Raw genomic sequence first — 26,538 nt, forward strand, 5'->3', positions numbered from 1 at the left:
TGATATTGCAATCAACTCAATGGTTCATTCATGTATGAATTGAAGTATTTCAAACACTACAATGACATGCCTCTCATGCCATATATGCAATTTTATTCTTTGTGTTGCACTCATTGCTTTCATTTTTAAATAAAAAGAGACTGTTAAGTTTTACTGATCACAATCGCAATGTATTGTATCAACTTGCAATTGTGCTGAAATGTGTTCAGGCTCCTATGGCAACGCTACTGTTTGTGTCTTTTATTTTTGAGTATTTTATTCGAATATGGGCATTTTTGTCTGATTCAAATAAATAATAATATTTACCTCGCTCGTAGGCGACCTCTACCGGTAATCTGTGACTTGCTACAGGATCAATGATGCCTCCAGTGGCGATTTGTGCTTCCAGCAAACGAATCGCTCGAGATTTTGTGATGAAACCCTGGAAAGAAATCAAGAATTGGATAGGATCCGAAACAAAGATGTGATTCCAATGCTGATGTGTTGGTTACAAACTCACCCTTTCCATCGCTTGGAACAAGGAAAAAGTTTCGTTCGATCCTTCGGGTGTGAATCCTGTCACGCCACGTTCCGCTTGACTGAGCAAGCGAGCGAATTCTTCATTTAATAAATTCTTGTCCAACGCTTCTTCCACTGACATCTGTTGACCAGTGGTGGGGTCTGTGATGCTTCCTACAGCTGCTTGGGCTTCGAGCAAGCTCAATGCTGTGCCTGTGTGATGTCAAATACAAATTGATATGTCTTAATTAGAAAACCACATCAGCAAACGCTAGTTTAGGCGTTAAGATCTTTCTATAGTGAAATAAACATAGATGATTAAAGTTTCATTAAAGTATTTCAATAACTTGTATGAAATTGAAAGCGCTTTTTAACTTTAGATAAAATTGTATGTGATGACAAGTTTAAAACATGGGCTCAGCTTTCACAAACATCTTCACCAACCTTTCGATATTAATCCTTTCTGGCAAGCATCAAGTACAGACAATTTGTTTCTACTTTCTTTGTCGTACACGCCACCAATCGAATATTGACCAATCAGGAAAGGTTTCAATAGATCCTCTACCTCTTCTTCAGTGGTCTGCATCAAAATGATGTTGAATAAAATTCACTTCCAAAGAACAAACAACTTACTCCCACTAACGCATATAACGCTACCTCTTCGTTTTCCAATTGAACAACTTTATCTTCATCAATAAGTTTTGCACGAATCAAATCCACCAACTTTACAGCCGTCCTCCATCCGGACATGAAAGTGATCCCTTCTCGTGGTTTGGGAGGTGGAACAGGAGCAGAGGCTTCCACTTCTTCTGCACATGCCAAACACAAGAATGTCAATAGGTCTGGTGTGTTCAAATAACTTTAACAAAAACGTCAATCTAAAAGCATTTCCAGACAACTTGTTAAGTCAATTGAACTGAAATATTTCATATTGAATGAACCAACAACAAACATGCGACAACGCTCTGACATTTCATGCATTTCTTGTAGTAGTTACCTTCATCATTATCACTGCTTCCACTGCTACTACTGCTGCTGCTGCTTGAATCTTCATCACGTTTTGCTTCAGTGATGGATTCCTGATCAACAACAGAGTCATCGACAGCTACCACGTCATCATCTTCGTTCACAATTTTCATGACTGGGATCAACATCAATTTGGTCTCGGGATCTTCAACACAACGTTCCATCAGTTGAAGATAAGTTAGATTCTCGTTTGTGATCGGATCAAAGAATCCCTTTGTGTCGTCGCTTGGATCTTCCAATATTTCGTTCAGTTTCTCATCAAATAATCCTGAAAAACATCTCAATGAATGACAACGATACTGAAATTGCAATCAACTCAAATGGTTCATTCATTACCTCGCTCGTAGGCGACCTCTACCGGTAATCTGTGACTTGCTACAGGATCAATGATGCCTCCAGTGGCGATTTGTGCTTCCAGCAAGCGAATCGCTCGAGATTTTGTGATGAAACCCTGGAAAGAAATCAAGAATTGGATAGGATCCGAAACAAAGATGTGATTCCAATGCTGATGTGTTGATTACAAACTCACCCTTTCCATCGCTTGGAACAAGGAAAGAGTTTTGTTCGATCCTTCGGGTGTGAATCCTGTCACGCCACGTTCCGCTTGACTGAGCAAGCGAGCGAATTCTTCATCCAGTAAATTCTTCTCCAACGCTTCTTCCACTGACATTTGTTGACCAGTGGTGGGGTCTGTGATGCTTCCTACAGCTGCTTGGGCTTCGAGCAAGCTCAATGCTGTGCCTGTGTGTTGTCAAATAGAATTAAAATATAAATATGGATTGCAACAACATATTTGCAAGTGTCAAATTTATGCTGAACAATGTTGTTGTATTGGAACAAAGGTGGAAAAGTAAATGATCAAAATATATCAAAGTGTGTGTATAGTGGAAATTGTTATCAAACATTTTGTAAAACTGTTAATGACTTCACCAGTGAGAGAATGTTCATTGTTCAGCTTTCACAAACATCTTCACCAACCTTTCGATATTAATCCTTTCTGGCAAGCATCAAGTACAGACAATTTGTTTCCACTTTCTTTGTCGTACACACCACCAATCGAATATTGACCAATCAGAAAAGGTTTCAATAGATCCTCCACCTCTTCTTCAGTGGTCTGCATCAAAGTGATGTTGAATAAAATTCATTTCCAATGAACAAGCAACTTACTCCCACTAACGCATATGACGCTACCTCTTCGTTTTCCAATTGAACAACTTTATCTTCATCAATAAGTTTTGCACGAATCAAATCCACCAACTTCACAGCCGTCCTCCATCCGGACATGAAAGTGATCCCTTCTCGTGGTTTTGGAGGTGGAAGTTGTTGAGGTACCACGTTTTCTTCGACGACAACTTCATCTGTTGCGATAGAGATATTGGAATTATGATTAGGCTAGCAGCTGTGATGTAACAATATTAACTTCAAAGTAGACATGACACCTGGTTTTCTCACACAAACCAGTAATGATAAGGAAACCTGTATTTGCAAAACAGTTGGGCAACCAATTACAAGTTTGAACAATCAGTAATCGTCACATGTAATTGTCTTGTCGTTTTCAAATGTATACCTTTACGTTTATTGTGGATTTATTTAATCAAAGTGTGCTGCGAGCACTCGAAATCTAGCCTTCGCGTTAATTGGAAGTACAAATCATAGTTTGAAGTAACAGTGGGTGTTCATCAAGGGTCAGTATTGAGGCCGTTGTTGTTTTTATCGTGATGGAGGCGCTCTCTCGTGATTTGTCTTGTGGTTACCCAGTACCCACGGGAGATGTTGTATGCGGATGACCTTGTCATTGCTTGAACATGTCATGAAATGGAGAAGGCTTTGTTGGTACGGACACATGCAATGCAGGGAAAAGGTTGCGTGGCAGAAGAGTCCTATGTCTTCTATGGAAGCAACCCTTGAAAACGTCCTATTCTTTGGCTAGACAACATCTGAGAAGATATGCAGTTTAAAGATCTCGCCCCGTCGACCCTCAGAACCGAGTGGCATGGAGAAATGCCTTCAGAGAGTTTGTTGGCGTCCAACCCTTGTGATACGGGGAACAGGAGACGTTACCTAGGATTTATCAAGTAAATTCTTCTCCAACGCTTCTTCCACTGACATTTGCTGACCAGTGGCGGTTCTTTGATTTCATTCAACAGTTTAGGAAAGTCAACATTAAAGTCGACTACAAAACGTTTCTTACCTCCTTTTGCTGAAGAGGGGACTATTTCTTCATGTGGGGTTTGTCTATCGTTGTCAGTGATGTCACTAGCACTAGTTTCTTCAACTTTGACGACAACCTACAGGTAAGTTAGATTGATTATATCTATTGCTTCCAATAGAAAAAAATTCTTGTGCATGATTTTCTACTTGCTCTTACCTTTTCTGGTTCTGTTTCAACTTTCCCGACTGGGATCAACATCAATTTGGTCTCGGGATCTTCAACACAACGTCCCATCAGTTGAAGATAAGTTAGATTCTCGTTTGTGATCGGATCAAAAAATCCGGTTTCGTCATCACGGGGGTTTTTCAGCATTTTCATCATGTTTTCGTCAAGCAACCCTGGGAGTGACGTCATCATTTATAAATTTACAATATGACGTGATTATTAAGACTGAAGCAAATGCTGAAGATAACTAACCTCGCTCATAGGCGACCTCTACCGGAATCCTGTGATTAGCTACAGGATCAATGATGCCTCCAGTGGCGATTTGTGCTTCAAGCCAACGCATGCCTTGAGATTCCCCGACGAGGTTCTGCAATGGAGTCGCATTTATTGATTGATGTTGGTTCAAAAAATGGAAATCTATTCAATTTGTCGTGAGATGTGTCACAAGTCATTGTATGGATCCCAGCATTTAATATAGGCCTACAGTAGATTGAGATGGAAGGAGAATGAACTACACTCGCCCTAATATGGCCGACTAACCACGTATGTTTTTACATTGATATTATTGGAACTACACAAAAAGATTGCCGTAGTTTTAGCTGCAGTAGTAGGTCTGCAAAGTAAAGCGTTTATTTCATGAGGTTGAAGTGGAGAGGTTATTGATCTCTTTTTTTCACTTGTGCTTTTGTTACACAATCACACTCTAGAGGTAAATATTTGCAGAAAAATGAAAAAACAGTCGTTTTTTTTTTTTTTTGAAGGATTTCGATAACAAACCTTTTTAACAGCTTGAAATAAAGGGAACGCTCTCTTCGACTTTTTCGGCTTAAATCCCGTGACAGACTTCTCTGCACGGGCGAGCAGATGTGCAAAGTTCTTGTCCAGAATTCTGCGCTCTTTTGCGTCATCTAATGAGATTTGTTGACCAGTGGTGAGATCTGTGATGCTTCCTACAGCTGCTTGGGCTTCGAGCAAGCTCAATGCTGTGCCTTTAAGAAGCAAAAAATAGTCCACTTTATTACATAATATGACTAAATGTGCTCACATGAGGACACGTCGGCTGTGTAGTCCATGCACGACGATCGAACGGACACCAGATCGAAACCTATTCAGAGCACCCGGTTGTGTCTTTGGTAAAACATAAAAACATTGCTTGAAGATTAACACGAAACCTTCTCGTCCGATGATCTATTTATTCAACCATCGGCTGTTTGCTTTGATACAACAACACAAAAACACAAGCGAAAAATATTTACAAAGAATGAGTGGTATGTCTAGGCAGCATCGCTTAGCCTGGTGCTTCGTATATTTATTTATTATGTGATCCTCGTAAATAAAGAGACAGTTTAAAATAACTTGGAACCATGTTTGTCGATCATACAAAACAATGTTGACAATAGTTTGAATACGTCGTAAAAGTTCTGTGTAACATGCACCGTTCTCTAAAACGGTGCATGCGTTTTTGTAATGGATTAATTTTAACTTTAACACATGTTGATGAGTTGGAACTAGGCCTGAGGTGGTCTGTACAGCGGACATTGCTTGATAATGTGGGCTGCCGTCTGCATTTCACCACACTCACACCCAACGTTATTATTAATTGCTAGTCGATCAGAATTGAAAACAAAGACAAACTTTTTGAAAGCAATCCCCGTTGAAAGGCATCCAAAAACGACATTTTGTCTCCACGTTTGGTGTCATATGCACCGGCAATGGCACTTTGACCAACTAGGAATGGCCTTAGTTCTTCTGCCACTTCAGCTTCTGTGACCTACGTAAATACAAGACGAGTTCAAGGGTATAGAAGAACAAATGAAGCAAACGTGACAATATCGGCAGAAACTCCAACTTATGACATCTCCATTTTTTTGTAAAACCTTTTCCGGATTTTTTTCGCGAATGCACAAGAAGTGGCCTTGGCAAATTCTCAACTGTTACTCTCTCTGTCATGATGAGTTTGTTTTACATTCGGTTGTCTTTTGATAACGGTCAGATAACAATTTTGCAACAAAAATTTAAAATTACAACCAGTTTTCTATTAATCGATAAGTTCAAAAAGGAGAAGTTTGTTCACACATTGCTGCATTGGTTGTTCGACAAAATTTTGCAGGACAAGCTCAAGACAAAGTAAAAGAAAACCTGTTTAGATAGACACCACAGTTTGCTGGGGTGAAAAACACTATTGTTTATATGAAAACGTTATTGTAAGTAGAAATTAAAACCATGCAACTTTTTGCAAAGCATAATATAGCACACGACATATGTCAAGAAAGTAGGGCTAACTAACAATGGGTCAATATACAAACCTTTCCGTACTCCAAGTCAATCACACGGGCCTCGCCAATGATCCCTGCTTGAAGCAAGTCAGTCAGTTTCACAGGTTTTCTCCATCCCGATTTGAAATTGATCTTGTTCCTTGACTTTGTGGGTTTCTTGCTTGGAGCAATATCCTTCTTTTCAGCAACCAAAGGTGCTGGAGTAACAGACATTATGATTTTAACAATATGGCAACAGAGAAGTGTCAAAAACAGTAACATTAGGCATAGCTGCCTGTTTGGTCTTTATCAAACCTTGCTTTGCTCAATTACAAATGTAAAGGGAGGTTCAGGTCATAGTGATCCCCTCAATCGCTTGAATTAACCAAAGTTCAACAACTTGCAAAAATTTGCATCATTTTTGGTGGCTCCACATTCAAAAACAACACAATGTAGCAAAAAGCAGAATCATAAAGTAAAAAAAATCAACATAAAAGCGCTTCATATTGAAAGAATGAATACAATAGCCAAATCGTAAATGGTAACATATGCTTACTTGATATTCAACTCATGACCGAGCAGTTACAACGTTTGTCTAGTAAATCTTGGCAAACACCTTGTAAAACGTTACCTGATCAGTTAGTTACATTGCTTAGCAATCCATTGTTTACCTTCTTTTTTGTCAAAAACATCCTTAGTCGGTTTGTTCTTGTCTTTGTCTGTTTTGGTGTGAAGAGATTTGACCTGACGTTGAAACATCAAGATTCCGTCAGGCATGTTATTTATACATTTTATACTTTACTAAAACTGATGGTTAACAGGCTGAAAGTTAGTGTTAAAAATTGCTATTTTTTTCCTCCAATACAAGAAATAAGAAGGTATTACAGAAAAAAACTTACGTGCTTTTAATAGATCTTCAAATACTTTAAATTTCAATCAGCTTTTTTTACCTCTTTGTTTACTTTCTTCCCACTTGCTTTATTGCCATCTATTGGGAGCAACATCAATTTGGTCTCGGGATCTTCAACACAACGTTCCATCAGTTGAAGATAAGTTAGATTCTCGTTTGTGATCGGATCAAAGAATCCCTTTGTGTCGTCGCTTGGATCTTCCAATATTTCGTTCAATTTCTCATCAAATAATCCTGTAAAAACATCTCAATGAATGACAACGATATTGAAATTGCAATCAACTCAAATGGTTCATTCATTACCTCGCTCGTAAGCGACCTCTACCGGTAATCTGTGACTTGCTACAGGATCAATGATGCCTCCAGTGGCGATTTGTGCTTCCAGCAAACGAATCGCTCGAGATTTTGTGATGAAACCCTGGAAAGAAATCAAGAATTGGATAGGATCGGAAACAAAGATGTGATTCCAATGCTGATGTGTTGATTACAAACTCACCCTTTCCATCGCTTGGAACAAGGAAAGAGTTTCGTTCGATCCTTCGGGTGTGAATCCTGTCACGCCACGTTCCGCTTGACTGAGCAAGCGAGCGAATTCTTCATCCAGTAAATTCTTCTCCAACGCTTCTTCCACTGACATTTGTTGACCAGTGGTGGGATCTGTGATGCTTCCTACAGCTGCTTGGGCTTCGAGCAAGCTCAATGCTGTACCTGTGTGTTGTTAAAGATACATTGTTATGATGTCAATAGCAAGCATCAAAAACTGAACATATAAGGAAGTTATGTATTTGGTTGAAGCAGTATTGAGGAAGTACGTCGGGATTTTAGAAGAAAAAGTTCACTTTGGTATATTATGTTTTGTTGGCGAAAAAACAAACATACACAAATAATTCGCAACAAGGGTAGCAGCAAAAGATCAAATAGTCACCAAAGTCAGTTGCCACAAAAATATTTGAAAAGATTTAGCGGCGTTTGAACAGAGACAAATACAAATCTTAAATTTGAAATAAATGCAGAATTACGGAAATAGTTTTCACAAATATCTTCACCAACCTTTCGATATTAATCCTTTCTGGCAAGCATCAAGTACAGACAATTTGTTTCCACTTTCTTTGTCGTACACGCCACCAATCGAATATTGACCAATCAGGAAAGGTTTCAATAGATCCTTCACCTCTTCTTCAGTGGTCTGCATCAAAGTGATGTTAAATAAAATTCACTTCCAATGAACAACCAACTTACTCCCACTAACGCATATGACGCTACCTCTTCGTTTTCCAATTGAACAACTTTATCTTCATCAATAAGTTTTGCACGAATCAAATCCACCAACTTCACAGCCGTCCTCCATCCGGACATGAAAGTGATCCCTTCTCGTGGTTTGGGAGGTGGAACAGGAGCAGAGGCTTTCACTTCTTCTGCACATGTCAAACACAAGAATGTCAATAGGTTTGCACGTGTTCAAATAACTTTAACGAATTTGTCAATGTAAGAATATTTATAGAGAACTTGTTTAGTCAATTGAACTGAAATATTTCATATTGAATGAACCAACAACAAACATCAACAAACAACAACAAACAAACAACAACAACAAGCGACAACGCTCTGACATTTCATGCATTTCTTGTAGTAGTTTACCTTCATTACTGTCACTGCTGCTACTGCTCCTACTGCTGCTTGAATCTTCATCACGTTTTGCTTCAGTGATGGATTCCTGATCAACAACAGAGTCACTGACAGCTACCACGTCATCATCTTCTTTCACAACTTTCCCGACTGGGATCAACATCAATTTGGTCTTGGGATCTTCAACACAACGTTCCATCAGTTGAAGATAAGTTAGATTCTCGTTTGTGATCGGATCAAAGAATCCCTTTGTGTCGTCGCTTGGATCTTCCAATATTTCGTTCAGTTTCTCATCAAATAATCCTGTAAAAACATCTCAATGAATGACAACGATATTGAAATTGCAATCAACTCAAATGGTTCATTTATTACCTCGCTCGTAGGCGACCTCTACTGGTAATCTGTGACTCGCCACAGGATCAATGATGCCTCCAGTGGCGATTTGTGCTTCCAGCAAACGAATCGCTCGAGATTTTGTGATGAAACCCTGGAAAGAAATCAAGAATTGGATCGGATCCGAAACTAAGATGTGATTCCAACGATGATGTGTTGATTATAAACTCACCCTTTCCATCGCTTGGAACAAAGAAAGAGTTTTGTTCGATCCTTCGGGTGTGAATCCTGTCACGCCACGTTCCGCTTGACTGAGCAAGCGAGCGAATTCTTCATCCAGTAAATTCTCGTCCAGCGCTTCTTTCACTGACATTTGTTGACCAGTAGTGGGGTCTGTGATGCTTCCTACTGCTGCTTGGGCTTCGAGTAAGCTCAATGCTGTGCCTGTGTGATGGCAAATACAAATTGACATTTAGGCTTTGAGATCTCGTTATGGAGAAATAAACCTGAATGACTAAAGTTTTATTAAAATATTTCAATAACTTGTATGAAATTGAAAGCGCTTATCAACTTTAGATAAAATTGTATGTGATGACAAGTTTAACAGATGAGTTCAGCTTTCACAAATATCTTCACCAACCTTTCGATATTAATCCTTTCTGGCAAGCATCAAGTACAGACAATTTGTTTCCACTTTCTTTGTCGTACACACCACCAATCGAATATTGACCAATCAGGAAAGGTTTCAATAGATCCTCCACCTCCTCTTCAGTGGTCTGCATCAAAGTGATGTTGAATAAAATTCACTTCCAATGAACAAGCAACTTACTCCCACTAACGCATATGACGCTACCTCTTCGTTTTCCAATTGAACAACTTTATCTTCATCAATAAGTTTTGCACGAATCAAATCCACCAACTTCACAGCCGTCCTCCATCCGGACATGAAAGTGATCCCTTCTCGTGGTTTGGGAGGTGGAACAGGCGCAAAGGCTTTCACTTCTTCTGCACATGTCAAACACAAGAATGTCAATCGGTCTGCACGTGTTCAAATAACTTCAACGAAAATTCAATGTAAGCATATTTCCAGACAACTTGTTTAGTCAATTGAACTGAAATATTTTATATTGAATGAACCAACAACAAACGTGCGACAACGCTCTGACATTTCATGCATTTTTGTGATAGTAGTTTACCTTCATCACTGTCACTGCTGCTACTACTGCTGCTGCTTGAATCTTCATCACGTTTTTTGTCAGTGATGTATTCCTGATCAACAACAGAGTCACTGACAGCTACCACGTCATCATCTTCTTTCACAACTTTCCCGACTGGGATCAACATCAATTTGGTCTCGGGATCTTCAACACAACGTTCCATCAGTTGAAGATAAGTTAGATTCTCGTTTGTGATCGGATCAAAGAATCCCTTTGTGTCGTCGCTTGGATCTTCCAATATTTCGTTCAGTTTCTCATCAAATAATCCTGTAAAAACATCTCAATGAATGACAACGATACTGAAATTGCAATCAACTCAAATGGTTCATTCATTACCTCGCTCGTAGGCGACCTCTACTGGTAATCTGTGACTTGCCACAGGATCAATGATGCCTCCAGTGGCGATTTGTGCTTCCAACAAACGAATCGCTCGAGATTTTGTGATGAAACCCTGGAAAGAAATCAAGAATTGGATAGGATCCGAAACAAAGATGTGATTCCAACGATGATGTGTTGATTACAAACTCACCCTTTCCATCGCTTGGAACAATGAAAGAGTTTCGTTCGATCCTTCGGGTGTGAATCCTGTCACGCCACGTTCCGCTTGACCGAGCAAACGAGCGAATTCTTCATCCACTAAATTCTTCTTCAACGCTTCTTCCACTGACATCTGTTGACCAGTGGTGGGGTCTGTGATGCTTCCTACAGCGGCTTGGGCTTCGAGCAAGCTCAATGCTGTGCCTGTGTGTTGTTAAATACAAATTGTTGTGTCACCAATTGGATAAACAAATCAACAAAAGCCCGATTAAGGGTTAAGATTTTACGATGCTGAAATATAGTTGGATGAGCAAAATTTTATCAAAGTATTTCAGACTGATATGAAATTGGAACATTTACAAACTTTAGATAAAATTGTATGTGATGACAAGTTTAAAACATGGGCTCAGCTTTCACAAACATCTTCACCAACCTTTCGATATTAATCCTTTCTGGCAAGCATCAAGTACAGACAATTTGTTTCCACTTTCTTTGTCGTACACGCCACCAATCGAATATTGACCAATCAGGAAAGGTTTCAATAGATCCTTCACCTCTTCTTCAGTGGTCTGCATCAAAGTGATGTTGAATAAAATTCACTTCCAATGAACAAGCAACTTACTCCCACTAACGCATATGACGCTACCTCTTCGTTTTCCAATTGAACAACTTTATCTTCATCAATAATTTTTGCACGAATCAAATCCACCAACTTCACAGCCGTCCTCCATCCGGACATAAAAGTGATCCCTTCTCGTGGCTTGGGAGGTGGAACAGGAGCAGAGGTTTCCACTTCTTCTGCACATGTCAAACACAAGAATGTCAATAGGTTTGCAATATCTGCATGTGTTCAAATCACTTCAACGAAATCTTCAATCTAAAAACATTTCCAGATAACTTTTTAAGTTTATGGATATGAAATATTTCATATTGAATGAACAAACAACAAACATGCGACGACGCTCTGACATTTCATACATTTTTGTGATAATAGTTCACCTTCATCACTGTCACTGCTGCTGCTGTTGCTTGAATCTTTATCACGTTTTTTGTCAGTGATGGATTCCTGATCAACAACAAATTCATCGACAGCTACCACGTCATCATCTTCTTTCACAACTTTCCCGACTGGGATCAACATCAATTTGGTCTCGGGATCTTCAACACAACGTTCCATCAGTTGAAGATAAGTTAGATTCTCGTTTGTGATTGGATCAAAGAATCCCTTTGTGTCGTCGCTTGGATCTTCCAATATTTCGTTCAGTTTCTCATCAAATAATCCTGTAAAAACATCTCAATGAATGATAACGATACTGAAATTGCAATCAACTCAAAGGGTTCATTCATTACCCCGCTCGTAGGCGACCTCTACCGGTAATCTGTGACTTGCTACAGGATCAATGATGCCTCCAGTGGCGATTTGTGCTTCCAGCAAACGAATCGCTCGAGATTTTGTGATGAAACCCTGGAAAGAAATCAAGAATTGGATAGGATCCGAAACAAAGATGTGATTCCAATGCTGATGTGTTGATTATAAACTCACCCTTTCCATCGCTTGGAACAATGAAAGAGTTTCGTTCGATCCTTCGGGTGTGAATCCTGTCACGCCACGTTGCGCTTGACTGAGCAAGCGAGCGAATTCTTCATTCAGTAAATTCTTCTCCAACGCTTCCTCCACTGACATCTGTTGACCAGTGGTGGGGTCTGTGATGCTTCCTACAGCTGCTTGGGCTTCGAGTAAGCTCAATGCTGTGCCTGTGTGTTGTCAAATGCAAATCATTATGTCACCAATTATATAAACAAATCAACAAATGTTTGATTACGCGTTAAGATTTTGCGATGCTGAAATATAGTTGGATGAGTGAAGTTTTATCAAAGTATTTGAACAACTGACATAAAATTGGAACATTTGCAAACTTTAGATAAAGCTGTATGTGATGACAAATTTAACAAAAAGGTTCAGTTTTCACAAACATCTTCACCAACCTTTCGATATTAATCCTTTCTGGCAAGCATCAAGTACAGATAATTTGTTTCCACTCTCTTTGTCGTACACACCACCAATCGAATATTGACCAATCAGGAAAGGTTTCAATAGATCTTCCACCTCTTCTTCAGTGGTCTGCATCAAAGTGATGTTAAATAAAATTCACTTCCAATGAACAACCAACTTACTCCCACTTACGAATATGACGCTACCTCTTCGTTTTCTAATTGAACAACTTTATCTTCATCAATAAGTTTTGCACGAATCAAATCCACCAACTTCACAGCCGTCCTCCATCCAGACATGAAAGTGATCCCTTCTCGTGGCTTGGGAGGTGGAACAGGAGCAGAGGTTTCCACTTCTTCTGCACATATCAAACAGAAGAATGTCAATAGGTTTGCAATATCTGCATGTGTTCAAATCACTTCAACGAAATCTTCAAATCTAAAAACATTTCCAGACAACTTTTTAAGTTTATGGATATGAAATATTTCATATTGAATGAACCAACAACAAACATGCGACAATGCTCTGACATTTCATGCATGTTTTGTAGTAGCTTACGTTCATCAGTGTCACTGCTACTACTACTACTGCTGCTGCTTGAATCTTCATCACGTTTTGCTTCAGAGATGGATTCCTGATCAACAACAGCGTCACTGACAGCTACCACGTCATCATCTTCTTTCACAACTTTCCCGACTGGGATCAACATCAATTTGGTCTGGGGATCCTCAACACAACGTTCCATCAGTTGAAGATAAGTTAGATTCTCGTTTGTGATCGGATCAAAGAATCCCTTTGTGTCGTCGCTTGAATTTTCCAATATTTCGTTCAGTTTCTCATCAAATAATCCTGTAAGAACATCTCAATGAATGACAACGATATTGAAATTGCAATCAACTCAATGGTTCATTTATGTATAAATCGAAATATTTCAAACACTACAATGACATGCTCCTCGTGCCATCTATGTGTTTTGTTTCTTTGTGCTGCACTCATTGCTTTCATTCTTAAATAAGAAGAGACTGTTAAGTTTTACTGATCACAATCGCAATGTATTGTATCAACTTGCAATTGTGCTGAAATGTGTTCAGGCTCCTATTACCACCCTACTGATTGTGCACAACTGTACTTGTCTTTTATTTTTGAATATTTTTTTTTATTGGAACATGGACATTTTTGTCTGATGCAAATAAATAATAATATTTACCTCGCTCGTAGGCGACCTCTACTGGTAATCTGTGACTTGCCACAGGATCAATGATGCCTCCAGTGGCGATTTGTGCTTCCAGCAAACGAATCGCTCGAGATTTTGTGATGAAACCCTAGAAAGAAATCAAGAATTGGATCGGATCCGAAACAAAGATGTGATTCCAATGCTGATGTGTTGATTACACACTCACCCTTTCCATCGCTTGGAACAAGGAAAGAGTTTCGTTCGATCCTTCGGGAGTGAATCCTGTCACGCCACGTTCCGCTTGACTGAGCAAGCGAGCGAATTCTTCATCCAGTAAATTCTTCTCCAACGCTTCTTCCACTGACATCTGTTGACCAATGGTGGGGTCTGTGATGCTTCCTACAGCGGCTTGGGCTTCGAGCAAGCTCAATGCTGTGCCTGTGTGTTGTTAAATACAAATGCAAATGTCTTAATTAAAAACACACATCAGTAAATTCTAGTTTTAGTGTTCAGATCTTGTCATAGAGAAATAAACGTGAATGACTAAAGTTTCATTGAAGTATTTCAATAGCTTGTATGAAATTGGAAGCGCTTATCAACTTTAGATAAAACCGTATGTGATGGCAAGTTTAATTGATGGGTTCAGCTTTCACAAACGTTTTCACCAACCTTTCGATATTAATCCTTTCTGGCAAGCATCAAGTACAGACAATTTGTTTCCACTTTCTTTGTCGTACACACCACCAATCGAATATTGACCAATCAGGAAAGGTTTCAATAGATCCTCCACTTCTTCTTCAGTGGTCTGCATCAAAGTGATGTTAAATAAAATTCACTTCCAATGAACAAGCAACTTACTCCCACTAACGCATATGACGCTACCTCTTCGTTTTCCAATTGAACAACTTTATCTTCATCAATAAGTTTTGCACGAATCAAATCCACCAACTTCACAGCCGTCCTCCATCCGGACATGAAAGTGATCCCTTCTCGTGGTTTGGGAGGTGGAACAGGAGCAGAGGCTTCCACTTCTTCTGCACATGCCAAACAGAAGAGTGTCAATAGGTAATAGGTACGCATGTGTTCAAATCACTTCAACAAAATTTTCAATCTAACAATATTTCCAGAAAATTTGTTTAGTCAATTGAACTGAAATATTTCATATTGAATGAACAAACAACAAACATGCGACAATGCTCTGACATTTCATGCATTTTTTTGTAGTAGTTTACCTTCATCATTATCACTGCTGCTACTACTGCTGCTGCTTGAATCTTCATCACGTTTTGCTTCAGTAATGGATTCCTGATCAACAACAAAGCCATCGACAGCTACAACGTCATCATCTTCTTTCACAACTTTCCCGACTGGGATCAACATCAATTTGGTCTCGGGATCTTCAACACAACGTTCCATCAGTTGAAGATAAGTTAGATTCTCGTTTGTGATCGGATCAAAGAATCCCTTTGTGTCGTCGCTTGGATCTTCCAATATTTCGTTCAGTTTCTCATCAAATAATCCTGTAAAAACATCTCAATGAATGACAACGATATTGAAATTGCAATCAACTCAAATGGTTCATTCATGTATGAATTGAAGTATTTCAAACACTACAATGACATGCCCCTCGTGCCATTTATGTGATTTTTTTTCTTTGTGCTGCACTCATTACTTTCATCATTAAATAAGAAGAAACTGATAAGTTTTACTGAGCCGATCGCAATGTATTGTATCAACTTCCGATTGCGATGAAATGTGTTCAGGCTCCTATTACCACCCTACTGATTGTGTACAACTGTACATGTCTTTTATTTTTGTGTATTTTTTTTTTATTGAAATATGGACATTTTTGTCTGATGCAAATAAATAATAATAATAATATTTACCTCGCTCGTAGGCGACCTCTACCGGTAATCTGTGACTTGCTACAGGATCAATGATGCCTCCAGTGGCGATTTGTGCTTCCAGCAAACGAATCGCTCGAGATTTTGTGATGAAACCCTGGAAAGAAATCAAGAATTGGATAGGATCCGAACAAAGATGTGATTCCAATACTGATGTGTTAATTACAAACTCACCCTTTCCATCGCTTGGAACAATGAAAGAGTTTCGTTCGATCCTTCGGGTGTGAATCCTGTCACGCCACGTTCCGCTTGACTGAGCAAGCGAGCGAATTCTTCATCCAGTAAATTCTTCTCCAACGCTTCTTCCACTGACATTTGTTGACCAGTGGTGGGATCTGTGATGCTTCCAACTGCTGCTTGGGCTTCGAGTAAGCTCAATGCTGTGCCTGCGTGTTGTCAAATGCAAATTATTATGTCACCAATTGGATAAACAAACCAGCTAATGCCCGATTACGCGTTAAGATTTTACGATGCTGAAATATAGTTGGATGAGTGAAATCTTATTAAAGTATTCCAAAAACTGATATAAAAGTAGAACATTTGCAAACTTTAGATAAAATTGTATGTGATGACAAGTTTAATAGATGGGTTCAGCTTTCACAAACATCTTCACCAACCTTTCGATATTAATCCTTTCTGGCAAGCATCAAGTACAGACAATTTGTTTCCACTTGCTTTGTCGTACACACCACCAATCGAATATTGACCAATCAGAAAAGGTTTCAATAGATCCTCTACCTCTTCTTCAGTGGTCTGCATCAAAGTGATGTTGAATAAAATTCACTTCCTAAGAACAAACAATTTACTCCCACTAACGCATATGACGCTACCTCTTCGTTTTCCAATTGAACAACTTTATCTTCATCAATAAGTTTTGCACGAATCAAATCCACCAACTTCACAGCCGTCCTCCATCCGGACATAAAAGTGATCCCTTCTCGTGGTTTTGGAGGTGGAACAGGAACAGAGGCTTCCACTTCTTCTGCACATGTCAAACAGAAGAATGTCATTAGGTCTGCATGTGTTCAAATCACTTCAACGAAATCTTCAATCTAAAAACATTTCCAGACAACTTTTTAAGTTTATGGATATGAAATATTTCATATTGAATGAACCAACAACAAACATGCGACAACGCTTGACATTTCATACATTTTTGTGATAGTAGTTCACCTTCATCATTATCACTACTGCTGCTGCTGCTTGAATCTTCATCACGTTTTTTGTCAGTGATGGATTCCTGATCAACAACAGCGTCACTGACAGCTACCACGTCATCATCTTCTTTCACAACTTTCCCGACTGGGATCAACATCAATTTGGTCTCGGGATCTTCAACACAACGTTCCATCAGTTGAATATAAGTTAGATTCTCGTTTGTGATCGGATCAAAGAATCCCTTTGTGTCGTCGCTTGGATCTTCCAATATTTCGTTCAGTTTCTCATCAAATAATCCTGTAAAAACATCTCAATGAATGACAACGATATTGAAATTGCAATCAACTCAAATGGTTCATTCATTACCTCGCTCGTAGGCGACCTCTACTGGTAATCTGTGACTTGCCACAGGATCAATGATGCCTCCAGTGGCGATTTGTGCTTCCAGCAAACGAATCGCTCGAGATTTTGTGATGAAACCCTAGAAAGAAATCAAGAATTGGATAGGATCCGAAACAAAGATGTGATTTCAATGCTGATGTGTTGATTACAAACTCACCCTTTCCATCGCTTGGAACAAGGAAAGAGTTTTGTTCGATCCTTCGGGAGTGAATCCTGTTACGCCACGTTCCGCTTGACTGAGTAAGCGAGCAAATTCTTCATCCAGTAAATTCTTCTCCAACGCTTCTTCCACTGACATTTGTTGACCAGTGGTGGGTTCTGTGATGCTTCCTACAGCTGCTTGGGCTTCGAGTAAGCTCAATGCTGTGCCTGTGTGTTGTCAAATACAAATTGAAATGTCTTAATTAGAAAAACACATCAGCAAAGGCTGGTTTAAGCGTTAAGATCTTGTCATAGAGAAATAAACGTGAATGACTAAAGTTTCATTGAAGTATTTCAATAACTTGTTTGAAATTGAAAGCGCTTATCAACTTTAGACACAATTGTATGTGATGACAAGTTTAACAGATGGGTTCAGCTTTCACAAACGTTTTCACCAACCTTTCGATATTAATCCTTTCTGGCAAGCATCAAGTACAGATAATTTGTTTCCACTTGCTTTGTCGTACACACCACCAATCGAATATTGACCAATCAGGAAAGGTTTCAATAGATCCTCCACCTCTTCTTCAGTGGTCTGCATCAAAAGATGTTAAATAAAATTCACTTCCAATGAACAAACAACTTATTCTCACTAACTCATATAACGCTACCTCTTCGTTTTCCAATTGAACAACCATATCTTCATCAATAAGTTTTGCACGAATCAAATCCACCAACTTCACAGCCGTCCTCCATCCGGACATGAAAGTGATCCCTTCTCGTGGCTTGGGAGGTGGAGCAGGAGCAGAGGCTTCCACTTCTTCTGCACATGTCAAACACAACAATATCAATAGGCCTGCACGTGTTCAAATAACTTCAACAAAATTTTCAATCTAACAATATTTCCAGAAAACCGTGAAATTTATGGTACTGAAATATTTCATATTGAATGAACAAACAACAAACATGCGACAATGCTTTGACATTTCATAGGTTTTTTTGTAGTAGCTCACCTTCATCACTGTCACTGCTGCTGCTACTGCTGCTGCTTGAATCTTCGTCACGTTTTGCTACAATGATGGATTCCTGATCAACAACAGCGTCACTGACAGCTACCACGTCATCATCTTCTTTCACAACTTTCCTGACTGGGATCAACATCAATTTGGTCTCGGGATCTTCAACACAACGTTCCATCAGTTGAAGATAAGTTAGATTCTCGTTTGTGATCGGATCAAAAAATCCCTTTGTGTCGTCGCTTGGATCTTCCAATATTTCGTTCAGTTTCTCATCAAATAATCCTGTAAAAACATCTCAATGAATGACAACGATATTGAAATTGCAATCAACTCAAATGGTTCATTCATTACCTCGCTCGTAGGCGACCTCTACTGGTAATCTGTGACTTGCCACAGGATCAATGATGCCTCCAGTGGCGATTTGTGCTTCCAGCAAACGAATCGCTCGAGATTTTGTGATGAAACCCTGGAAAGAAATCAAGAATTGGATAGGATCCGAAACAAAGATGTGATTTCAATGCTGATGTGTTGATTACAAACTCACCTTTTCCATCGCTTGGAACAAGGAAAGAGTTTCGTTCGATCCTTCGGGTGTGAATCCTGTCACGCCACGTTCCGCTTGACTGAGCAAGCGAGCGAATTCTTCATCCACTAAATTCTTCTCCAACGCTTCTTCCACTGACATCTGCTGACCAGTGGTGGGATCTGTGATGCTTCCTACAGCTGCTTGGGCTTCGAGTAAGCTCAATGCTGTGCCTGTGTGTTGTCAAACATAAATTATTATGTCACCAATTGGATAAACAAACCAGCTAATGCCTGATTACGCGTTAAGATTTTACGATGCTAAAATATAGTTGGATGAGTGAAGTCTTATTAAAGTATTCCAAAAACTGATATAAAAGTAGAACATTTGCAAACTTTAGATAAAATTGTATGTGATGACAAGTTTAATAGATGGGTTCAGCTTTCACAAAGATCTTCACCAACCTTTCGATATTAATCCTTTCTGGCAAGCATCAAGTACAGACAATTTGTTTCCACTTTCTTTGTCGTACACACCACCAATCGAATATTGACCAATCAGAAAAGGTTTCAATAGATCCTCTACCTCTTCTTCAGTGGTCTGCATCAAAGTGATGTTGAATAAAATTCACTTCCAATGAACAAACAACTTACTCCCACTAACGCATATGACGCTACCTCTTCGTTTTCCAATTGAACAACTTTATCTTCATCAATAAGTTTTGCACGAATCAAATCCACCAACTTCACAGCCGTCCTCCATCCGGACATGAAAGTGATCCCTTCTCGTGGTTTTGGAGGTAGAAGTTGTTGAGGTACCACGTTTTCTTTGACGACAACTTTATCTGTTGCGATATAGATACTTGAAACATGTTTAGGCTAGCAGCTGTGATGTAACAATATTAACTTCACAGTAGACATGACACCTGGTTTTCTCACACAAACCTGTAACGATAAGGAAACCCGTATTTGCAAAACAGTTGGGCAACCAATTACAAGTTTGAACAATCACTTATATAATCACCCTATGTAATTGTCTTGTCTTTTTCAAATGTATACCTTTACGTTTATTGCGCATCTGTTTAATCAAAATGTGCTACAAGCACTCGAAATCCAGCCTCCGCGCTTGAAAGTATAGTTCAAAGTTTGAAGTAACAGCGGGTGTTCATCAAGGGTCAGTATTGGGGCCGTTGTTGTTTGTTATCATGATGGAGGCGCTCTCTCGTGATTTGTGTTGTGATTACCCACGGGAGTTGATGTATGCGGATGACCTTGTCATTGCTTGAACAAGTCATGAAATGGAGAAGGCTGCGTTGGTATGGACGCGTGCAATTCATGGAAAAAGTCGCGTGGCAAAAGAGCCCTATGTCTTCCATGGAAACAAACCTCCAGAACGTCCTAAGAAGCTTTGGTTAGACAACATCCGAGAAGATCTGCGGTTTAAAGATCTCGCCCCGTCGACCCTCAGGACCGAGTGGCATGGAGAAATGCTTTCAGAGAGTTTGTTGGCATCCAACCCTCGCAATACGAGGAACAGGAGTCAGGAGACTTTAAATCGGATGGATAGAAGAAAGTCGACATGATAGTCGACTACAAAACCCTTCTTACCTTTTGTTGAAGAGGGGACTAGTTCTTCATGTTGGGTTTGTCCATCGCTGTCAGTGATGTCACTAGCACCATTTTCTTCCACTGTGACGACAACCTACAAGTAAGTTAGATTGATTGTTTCTATTAGCTCCAATAGAAAAAAAAATTCTTGTGCATGATTTTCTACTTGCTCTTACCTTGTCTGGTTCTGTTTCAACTTTCCTGACTGGGATCAACATCAATTTGGTCTCGGGATCTTCAACACAATGTTCCATCAGTTGAAGATAAGTTAGATTTTCGTGTGTGATTGGATCAAAGAATCCGGTTTCGTCATCACGTGGGTTTTTCAGCATTTTCATCATGTTTTCATCAAGTAACCCTGGGTGTGACGTCATCATTTATAAATTTACAATAATGATGACGTGATAATAGACTGAAGCAAATGTTGAAAATGACTAACCTCGCTCATAGGCGACCTCTACCGGAATCCTGTGATTAGCTACAGGATCAATGATGCCTCCAGTGGCGATTTGTGCTTCAAGCCAACGCATGCCTTGAGATTCCCCGACGAGGTTCTGCAATGGAGTCGCATTTATTTATTGATGTTGGTTCAAATAAGTGCTGGATTATCTAGAAATCTATTCAATTTGTCATGAGATGTGCCACAAGTCAATGTGTGAATCCGAGCATTTAATTGGTGGGCGGTGGGATGGCGTAACGGATAAGGCGTTGGCTTTCCAATTATGCAAACCTGGTTTTACTTCCGGTTTCAGCTGGTTGTTGAAAATACCGCTCACCTCTACCTAGGGTGTAATAAATTGGGTGGGCTTGAGAATCTTATCTTCTCATACCCGACACTTGAATCAAGTATGGAACCACCTTTACATTACAGTAGATTGAGATGAAAGGAAGATGGACTACACTCGCCCTAATATGGCCGACTAACCACGCATGTTCAACATTGATGCTATTCTTCAACAGCCAATTGGAACTACATAAAAAGATTGCCGTAGTTTTAACTGCAGCAATAGGCCTGCAAAACACAGCGTCTATTTCGTGAGGTAAAGTGGAGAGAAGTTACTGATCGTTTTTTTTTTCACTTGTGCTTTTGTTACACAATTGCACCCGACAGGTAAATATTTGCAGAAAAAAAGAAAAAAAATATCGTTTTTTTTTAAGGATTTCAGTAACGAACCTTTTTAACAGCTTGAAATAAAGGGAACGCTTTCTTCGACTTCTTCGGCTTGAATCCCGTGACAGACTTTTCTGCACGGGCGAGCAGATGTGCAAAGTTCTTGTCCAGAATTCTGCGCTCTTTTGCGTCATCTAATGAGATTTGTTGACCAGTGGTGAGATCTGTGATGCTTCCTACAGCTGCTTGGGCTTCGAGCAAGCTCAATGCTGTGCCTTTAAAAAGCAAAAAATAGTCCACTTTATTACATAATATGACTAAATGTGCTCACATGAGGACACGTCGGCTGTGTAGTCCATGCACGACGATCGAACGGACACCAAATCGAAACCTATTCAGAGCACCCGGTTGTGTCTTTGGTAAAACATAAAAACATTGCTTGAAGGTTAACACAAAAATCGGCCTTACCTTCTCGTCCGATGATCTATTTATTCCACCATCGGCTGTTTGCTTCGATATAACAACACAAAAACACAAGCGAAAAATATTTACAAAGAATGAGTGGTATGTCGAGGTAGCATCGCTTAGCCTGGTGCTTCGTGTATTTATTTATTATGTGATTGTCGTAAATAAAGAGACAGTTTAAAATAACTTGGAACCATGTTTGTCGATCATACAAAACAATGTTGACAATAGTTGTTTGAATACGTCGTAAAAGTTCTGTGTAACATGCAATGTTCTCTATAACGGTGCATGCGTTTTTGTAATGGATTAATTTTAACTTTAACACATGTTGATGAGTTGGAACTAGGCCTGAGGTGGTCTGTACAGCGGACATTGCTTGATTATGTGGGCTGCCGTCTGCATTTCACCACAGTCACACCCAACGTTATTATTAATTGCTAGTCGATCAGAATTGAAAACAGAGACAAACTTTTTGAAAGCAATCCCCGTTGAAAGGCATCCATAAACGACATTTTGTCTCCACGTTTGGTGTCATATGCACCGGCAATGGCACTTTGACCAACTAGGAATGGCCTTAGTTCTTCTGCCATTTCAGCTTCTGTGACCTACGTAAATATAAGACGAGTTCATGGTTATAAAGGATCGAATGAAGTAAACGTGACAAATATCGACAGAAAATCCAACTTATGACATTTCCATTTCCGTTTTTTTTTTTCGCTAATGCACGATAAGTTACTTTGGCAAATTCTCAACTGTTGCTTTCTTTGTCATGATGAGTTTGTTTTACATTCGGTTGCCTTTTGATAACGAAGAGTTAACGCTTTTGCAACAAAAAGATAAAATTACAACCAGTTTTCTATTAATCGATAAGTTCAAAAGGAGAAGTTTGTTCACAAATTGCTGCATTGGTTGTTCGACAAAATTTTGCAGGACAAGCTCAAGACAAAGTAAAAGAAAACCGGTTTAGATAGACACCACAGTTTGCTGGGGTGAAAAACACTATTGTTTATATGAAAACGTTATTGTAAGTAGAAATTAAAACCATGCAACTTTTTGCTAAGCAGAATATAGCACACGACAATTGTAAGGAAAGTAGGGCTAACTTAACAAAGGGTCAATATACAAACCTTTCCGTACTCCAAGTCAACCACACGGGCCTCGCCAATGAGCCCAGCTTGAAGCAAATCAGTCAGTTTCACAGGTTTTCTCCATCCCGATTTGAAATTGATCTTGTTCCTTGACTTCGTGGGTTTCTTGCTTGGAGCAATATCCTTCTTTTCAGCAACCAAAGGTGCTGGAGTAACAGAAATTATGATTTTAACAATATGGCAATAGAGAAGTGTCAAAAACAGTAACATTAGACACCTATTTTCTGTAGTCTTTCTCACTTTGTTTTGCTCAATTACAAATGTAAAGGGAGGTTCAGGTCATAGTGATGTCCTCAATCGCTTGAATTAAAGCAAGTACTTGCAAAAATTTGCATAAATTTTGGTCGGTCATGCATTCAAAAACAACACAATGTAGTAAAAAGCAGTATCATAAAACTAAAAATATCAATATAAAAGCGCTTCACATTGAAAGAATAAATAGAATATCCAAATCATAAATGGTAACATGCTTACTTGAAATGCAACTCATGACTGAGCAGTCACAATGTTTATCTTGTAAATCGTGGCAAACACCTTGTAAACATTACCTGATCAGTGATCAGTTAGTTACATTGCTTAGCAATCCATTGTTTACCTTCTTTTTTGTCCAAAACGTCCTTAGTAGGTTTGTTCTTGTCTTTGTCTGTTTTGGTGTGAAGAGATTTGACCTGACATTGAAACATCAAGATTCCGTCAGGCATGTTATTAATACATTTAGTACTTTACTAAAACTAATAGTTAACAGGCTAAAAATTAGTGTTAAAAATTGCGATTTTTACCCTCATTACAAGAAATAAGAAGGTATTACAAAAAAAAACTTACGTGCTTTTAATAGATCTTCAAATACTTTAAATTTCAATCAGCTTTCTTTACCTCTTTGTTTACTTTCTTCCCACTTGCTTTATTGCCATCTATTGGGAGCAACATCAATTTGGTCTCGGGATCTTCAACACAACGTTCCATCAGTTGAAGATAAGTTAGATTCTCGTTTGTGATCGGATCAAAGAATCCCTTTGTGTCGTCACTTGGATCTTCCAAGATCTGATGCATTTCTTTATTGAACAAACCTGTAAAGTTGCGTCAAATTAACGGCAAGGCTAAACATAAAAAGATAAACTTATTGAAACCGTGGACACCATGAGCCAGATTTACGGTGGTAGTCGGTGAGTTGAACTGTTTTCAACCCACTGCTTTGTTTAAATCCATAACCTTTGGGGCTTTAAGTGGTAGCACTTGCGATAACTATCAAATTTCACTACTGAACGTTCGGCTAAAAAGCATAAATTCTAGATACTAAAATTAGCATTTCAGGTGGTATTTTATTGAAGGTAGGCCTATCTTAATCGTCGGACTGAGAAAAGCACAGCACTGGCTTTCACCTTTTTCAAGCTACGGATCCCGTCGTACTCGAACCCACGGTGAATAGCTTTCTAGGCCTAGGCAATAGCCTTGATTGATTGAATCTTTATCCTCGGACTGGAGAAGTTTTTTTTGGCAGCTTAATCCCGAAAGTTTCGCATACTTGAAGCTTTAAACTACTGACGTAGCCCGGTCGGTCACCGAGATTGACAGAGTGAAGTTTCAGATCAAGGTTTAAGTGAAGTGAAAACCTAATTCAACTTCAGTTACCGATCAGAGATGTGTCGAGTCTCAATTCTATAATTTGTTGAAGTGTCGTCCCAAGAAGAGAAGTTACGTGTGCAGGTCTGATAAAATATTCAAATTACCTCGCTCATAGGCGACTTCTAACGGAACCCTGTGGTTGGCTACTGGATCAACGATGCCTCCAGTGGCGATTTGTGCTTCGAGTAGACGGATAGCATGAGACTTAGTGACCAACCCCTGAACAAAGTTTCAGTTCTATTTATGTAGTTTTGTTTACGTAGAATTGATGTAAGTGCAAAATTATATCATGCTGAGGAAGAAAGCAGCAAGTTCGGCTTGACAAGAGAGGATGCTTTAGAGTTTAGACAGATCGATGTGGAGGCAGCGTGTAAAGGCGATTGCGGCACTTAGAGGTGAATCCGGCCACCCTCGGTAACGGGGACATCACAGGATTAAAACTGGCTGGCGATTAAAACTACTGCTACTACTACTACTACTACTAGTTAATAGTTATTAATAGCAAAAAAATGTTACTTGTATTTAACCAGCGCTAAGCTATAATTACGTGGTCAGTACAGTCGGTTGCAAAGAAAAGGCCATTCAGTACCTTGTTCATCGCTTGAAACAAAGAAAGCTTTTGGCCCGAACCCTTCAACCTGTAACCTGAAATAGCTCTTTCAGCGCGACTGAGCAAGCGAGCAAAGTTATTGTCCAAAAGTTTGGCTTCCACAGCCTGATCTATGGACATCTGTTGGCCAGTAGTGGGATCTGTGATGCTTCCTACAGCTGCTTGGGCTTCCAGTAAGCTCAATGCTGTGCCTGCGAAACATAAGCGATTCAAGTTGCTGGTAAAGTATGTCATAAAGAATTTTACCAACACCAAACCTGTGTAAGCAATAAGCATGGAAACAAAAACAAATAATTTGTAAAGGTTGTGGTATCAATAGTTTCAAGGAGGTCGAAACCCAAATTTTCAACAACAACAACAAAAAAAACATTAAATTTTCTACAACGACTTCATTTAGCATAAAACTCACATATATCATAACTTCACAAACCTTCTGAAATCAGCCCTTTACGAAATGCTTCCATAACCGACATTTTTGTGCGATGTTTTTGATCGAAAACTCCTCCAATCGAATATTTTCCCACCAGGAATGGCTGCAGTTGTAGCTCCAAATCTTTTTCAGTGATCTGCATAAAGCAGACAAACTTGGTGTAAATCGTGAATCAAAACTGTCTGCTGCGCTACCCTACCTCATATACAGGCACCGAGTGAATGGTCATTTCATCGTATCCAGACTTACGCCCGGTGATTGAAGATTTAGATTATGTGCATGGGGAAGCAAGCAAGTCAATTTTCGTATCGACCTTCAAGTAATAAAATCTTGCTAAAGACACAGCCACATGTTCTTGAGCGGTGTCGAACCGGCGCCTAATGAGTAAGATACTTTCAGTAGCTTTTCAATTTGTATCCAGTCTTCAGGTCATTATAATTAAAGTATAGGT

At 39.3% G+C, this 26,538-nt stretch overlaps 1 protein-coding gene across 1 annotated transcript in view; it reads right to left on the reverse strand.

Annotated features, from left to right (window-relative positions):
* LOC145785267 (uncharacterized) overlaps nucleotides 1–26,538 on the reverse strand; it is a 48,092-nt gene that overhangs the window by 15,934 nt on the left and 5,620 nt on the right. The window contains exons 5-71 of the mRNA XM_082596947.1: nucleotides 26,088–26,223; nucleotides 25,637–25,848; nucleotides 25,152–25,266; nucleotides 24,298–24,491; nucleotides 24,020–24,092; nucleotides 23,404–23,570; nucleotides 22,746–22,881; nucleotides 21,875–22,086; nucleotides 21,140–21,254; nucleotides 20,877–21,058; nucleotides 20,701–20,794; nucleotides 19,771–19,937; nucleotides 19,558–19,693; nucleotides 19,115–19,326; nucleotides 18,922–19,036; nucleotides 18,565–18,852; nucleotides 18,223–18,374; nucleotides 18,011–18,146; nucleotides 17,568–17,779; nucleotides 17,375–17,489; nucleotides 17,024–17,305; nucleotides 16,681–16,832; nucleotides 16,468–16,603; nucleotides 16,025–16,236; nucleotides 15,833–15,947; nucleotides 15,179–15,466; nucleotides 14,829–14,980; nucleotides 14,616–14,751; nucleotides 14,173–14,384; nucleotides 13,980–14,094; nucleotides 13,331–13,621; nucleotides 12,979–13,130; nucleotides 12,766–12,901; nucleotides 12,323–12,534; nucleotides 12,130–12,244; nucleotides 11,779–12,060; nucleotides 11,426–11,577; nucleotides 11,213–11,348; nucleotides 10,772–10,983; nucleotides 10,579–10,693; nucleotides 10,222–10,509; nucleotides 9,879–10,030; nucleotides 9,666–9,801; nucleotides 9,258–9,469; nucleotides 9,065–9,179; nucleotides 8,705–8,995; nucleotides 8,330–8,481; nucleotides 8,117–8,252; nucleotides 7,563–7,774; nucleotides 7,370–7,484; nucleotides 7,107–7,300; nucleotides 6,828–6,900; nucleotides 6,208–6,374; nucleotides 5,537–5,672; nucleotides 4,679–4,890; nucleotides 4,154–4,268; nucleotides 3,893–4,074; nucleotides 3,716–3,812; nucleotides 2,716–2,882; nucleotides 2,503–2,638; nucleotides 2,054–2,265; nucleotides 1,861–1,975; nucleotides 1,496–1,792; nucleotides 1,156–1,307; nucleotides 943–1,078; nucleotides 500–711; nucleotides 307–421 (exon numbers count right to left, since the gene is read on the reverse strand). Of these exons, the coding sequence (XP_082453073.1) occupies nucleotides 307–421; nucleotides 500–711; nucleotides 943–1,078; nucleotides 1,156–1,307; nucleotides 1,496–1,792; nucleotides 1,861–1,975; nucleotides 2,054–2,265; nucleotides 2,503–2,638; nucleotides 2,716–2,882; nucleotides 3,716–3,812; nucleotides 3,893–4,074; nucleotides 4,154–4,268; nucleotides 4,679–4,890; nucleotides 5,537–5,672; nucleotides 6,208–6,374; nucleotides 6,828–6,900; nucleotides 7,107–7,300; nucleotides 7,370–7,484; nucleotides 7,563–7,774; nucleotides 8,117–8,252; nucleotides 8,330–8,481; nucleotides 8,705–8,995; nucleotides 9,065–9,179; nucleotides 9,258–9,469; nucleotides 9,666–9,801; nucleotides 9,879–10,030; nucleotides 10,222–10,509; nucleotides 10,579–10,693; nucleotides 10,772–10,983; nucleotides 11,213–11,348; nucleotides 11,426–11,577; nucleotides 11,779–12,060; nucleotides 12,130–12,244; nucleotides 12,323–12,534; nucleotides 12,766–12,901; nucleotides 12,979–13,130; nucleotides 13,331–13,621; nucleotides 13,980–14,094; nucleotides 14,173–14,384; nucleotides 14,616–14,751; nucleotides 14,829–14,980; nucleotides 15,179–15,466; nucleotides 15,833–15,947; nucleotides 16,025–16,236; nucleotides 16,468–16,603; nucleotides 16,681–16,832; nucleotides 17,024–17,305; nucleotides 17,375–17,489; nucleotides 17,568–17,779; nucleotides 18,011–18,146; nucleotides 18,223–18,374; nucleotides 18,565–18,852; nucleotides 18,922–19,036; nucleotides 19,115–19,326; nucleotides 19,558–19,693; nucleotides 19,771–19,937; nucleotides 20,701–20,794; nucleotides 20,877–21,058; nucleotides 21,140–21,254; nucleotides 21,875–22,086; nucleotides 22,746–22,881; nucleotides 23,404–23,570; nucleotides 24,020–24,092; nucleotides 24,298–24,491; nucleotides 25,152–25,266; nucleotides 25,637–25,848; nucleotides 26,088–26,223 (11,299 nt within the window). The remainder of the gene's footprint in view (nucleotides 1–306; nucleotides 422–499; nucleotides 712–942; nucleotides 1,079–1,155; nucleotides 1,308–1,495; nucleotides 1,793–1,860; nucleotides 1,976–2,053; nucleotides 2,266–2,502; nucleotides 2,639–2,715; nucleotides 2,883–3,715; nucleotides 3,813–3,892; nucleotides 4,075–4,153; nucleotides 4,269–4,678; nucleotides 4,891–5,536; nucleotides 5,673–6,207; nucleotides 6,375–6,827; nucleotides 6,901–7,106; nucleotides 7,301–7,369; nucleotides 7,485–7,562; nucleotides 7,775–8,116; nucleotides 8,253–8,329; nucleotides 8,482–8,704; nucleotides 8,996–9,064; nucleotides 9,180–9,257; nucleotides 9,470–9,665; nucleotides 9,802–9,878; nucleotides 10,031–10,221; nucleotides 10,510–10,578; nucleotides 10,694–10,771; nucleotides 10,984–11,212; nucleotides 11,349–11,425; nucleotides 11,578–11,778; nucleotides 12,061–12,129; nucleotides 12,245–12,322; nucleotides 12,535–12,765; nucleotides 12,902–12,978; nucleotides 13,131–13,330; nucleotides 13,622–13,979; nucleotides 14,095–14,172; nucleotides 14,385–14,615; nucleotides 14,752–14,828; nucleotides 14,981–15,178; nucleotides 15,467–15,832; nucleotides 15,948–16,024; nucleotides 16,237–16,467; nucleotides 16,604–16,680; nucleotides 16,833–17,023; nucleotides 17,306–17,374; nucleotides 17,490–17,567; nucleotides 17,780–18,010; nucleotides 18,147–18,222; nucleotides 18,375–18,564; nucleotides 18,853–18,921; nucleotides 19,037–19,114; nucleotides 19,327–19,557; nucleotides 19,694–19,770; nucleotides 19,938–20,700; nucleotides 20,795–20,876; nucleotides 21,059–21,139; nucleotides 21,255–21,874; nucleotides 22,087–22,745; nucleotides 22,882–23,403; nucleotides 23,571–24,019; nucleotides 24,093–24,297; nucleotides 24,492–25,151; nucleotides 25,267–25,636; nucleotides 25,849–26,087; nucleotides 26,224–26,538) is intronic.

The sequence above is a fragment of the Aplidium turbinatum genome, chromosome 16 (genome assembly GCF_918807975.1).
Source record: "Aplidium turbinatum chromosome 16, kaAplTurb1.1, whole genome shotgun sequence".
NCBI classification, from domain to species: domain Eukaryota; kingdom Metazoa; phylum Chordata; class Ascidiacea; order Aplousobranchia; family Polyclinidae; genus Aplidium; species Aplidium turbinatum.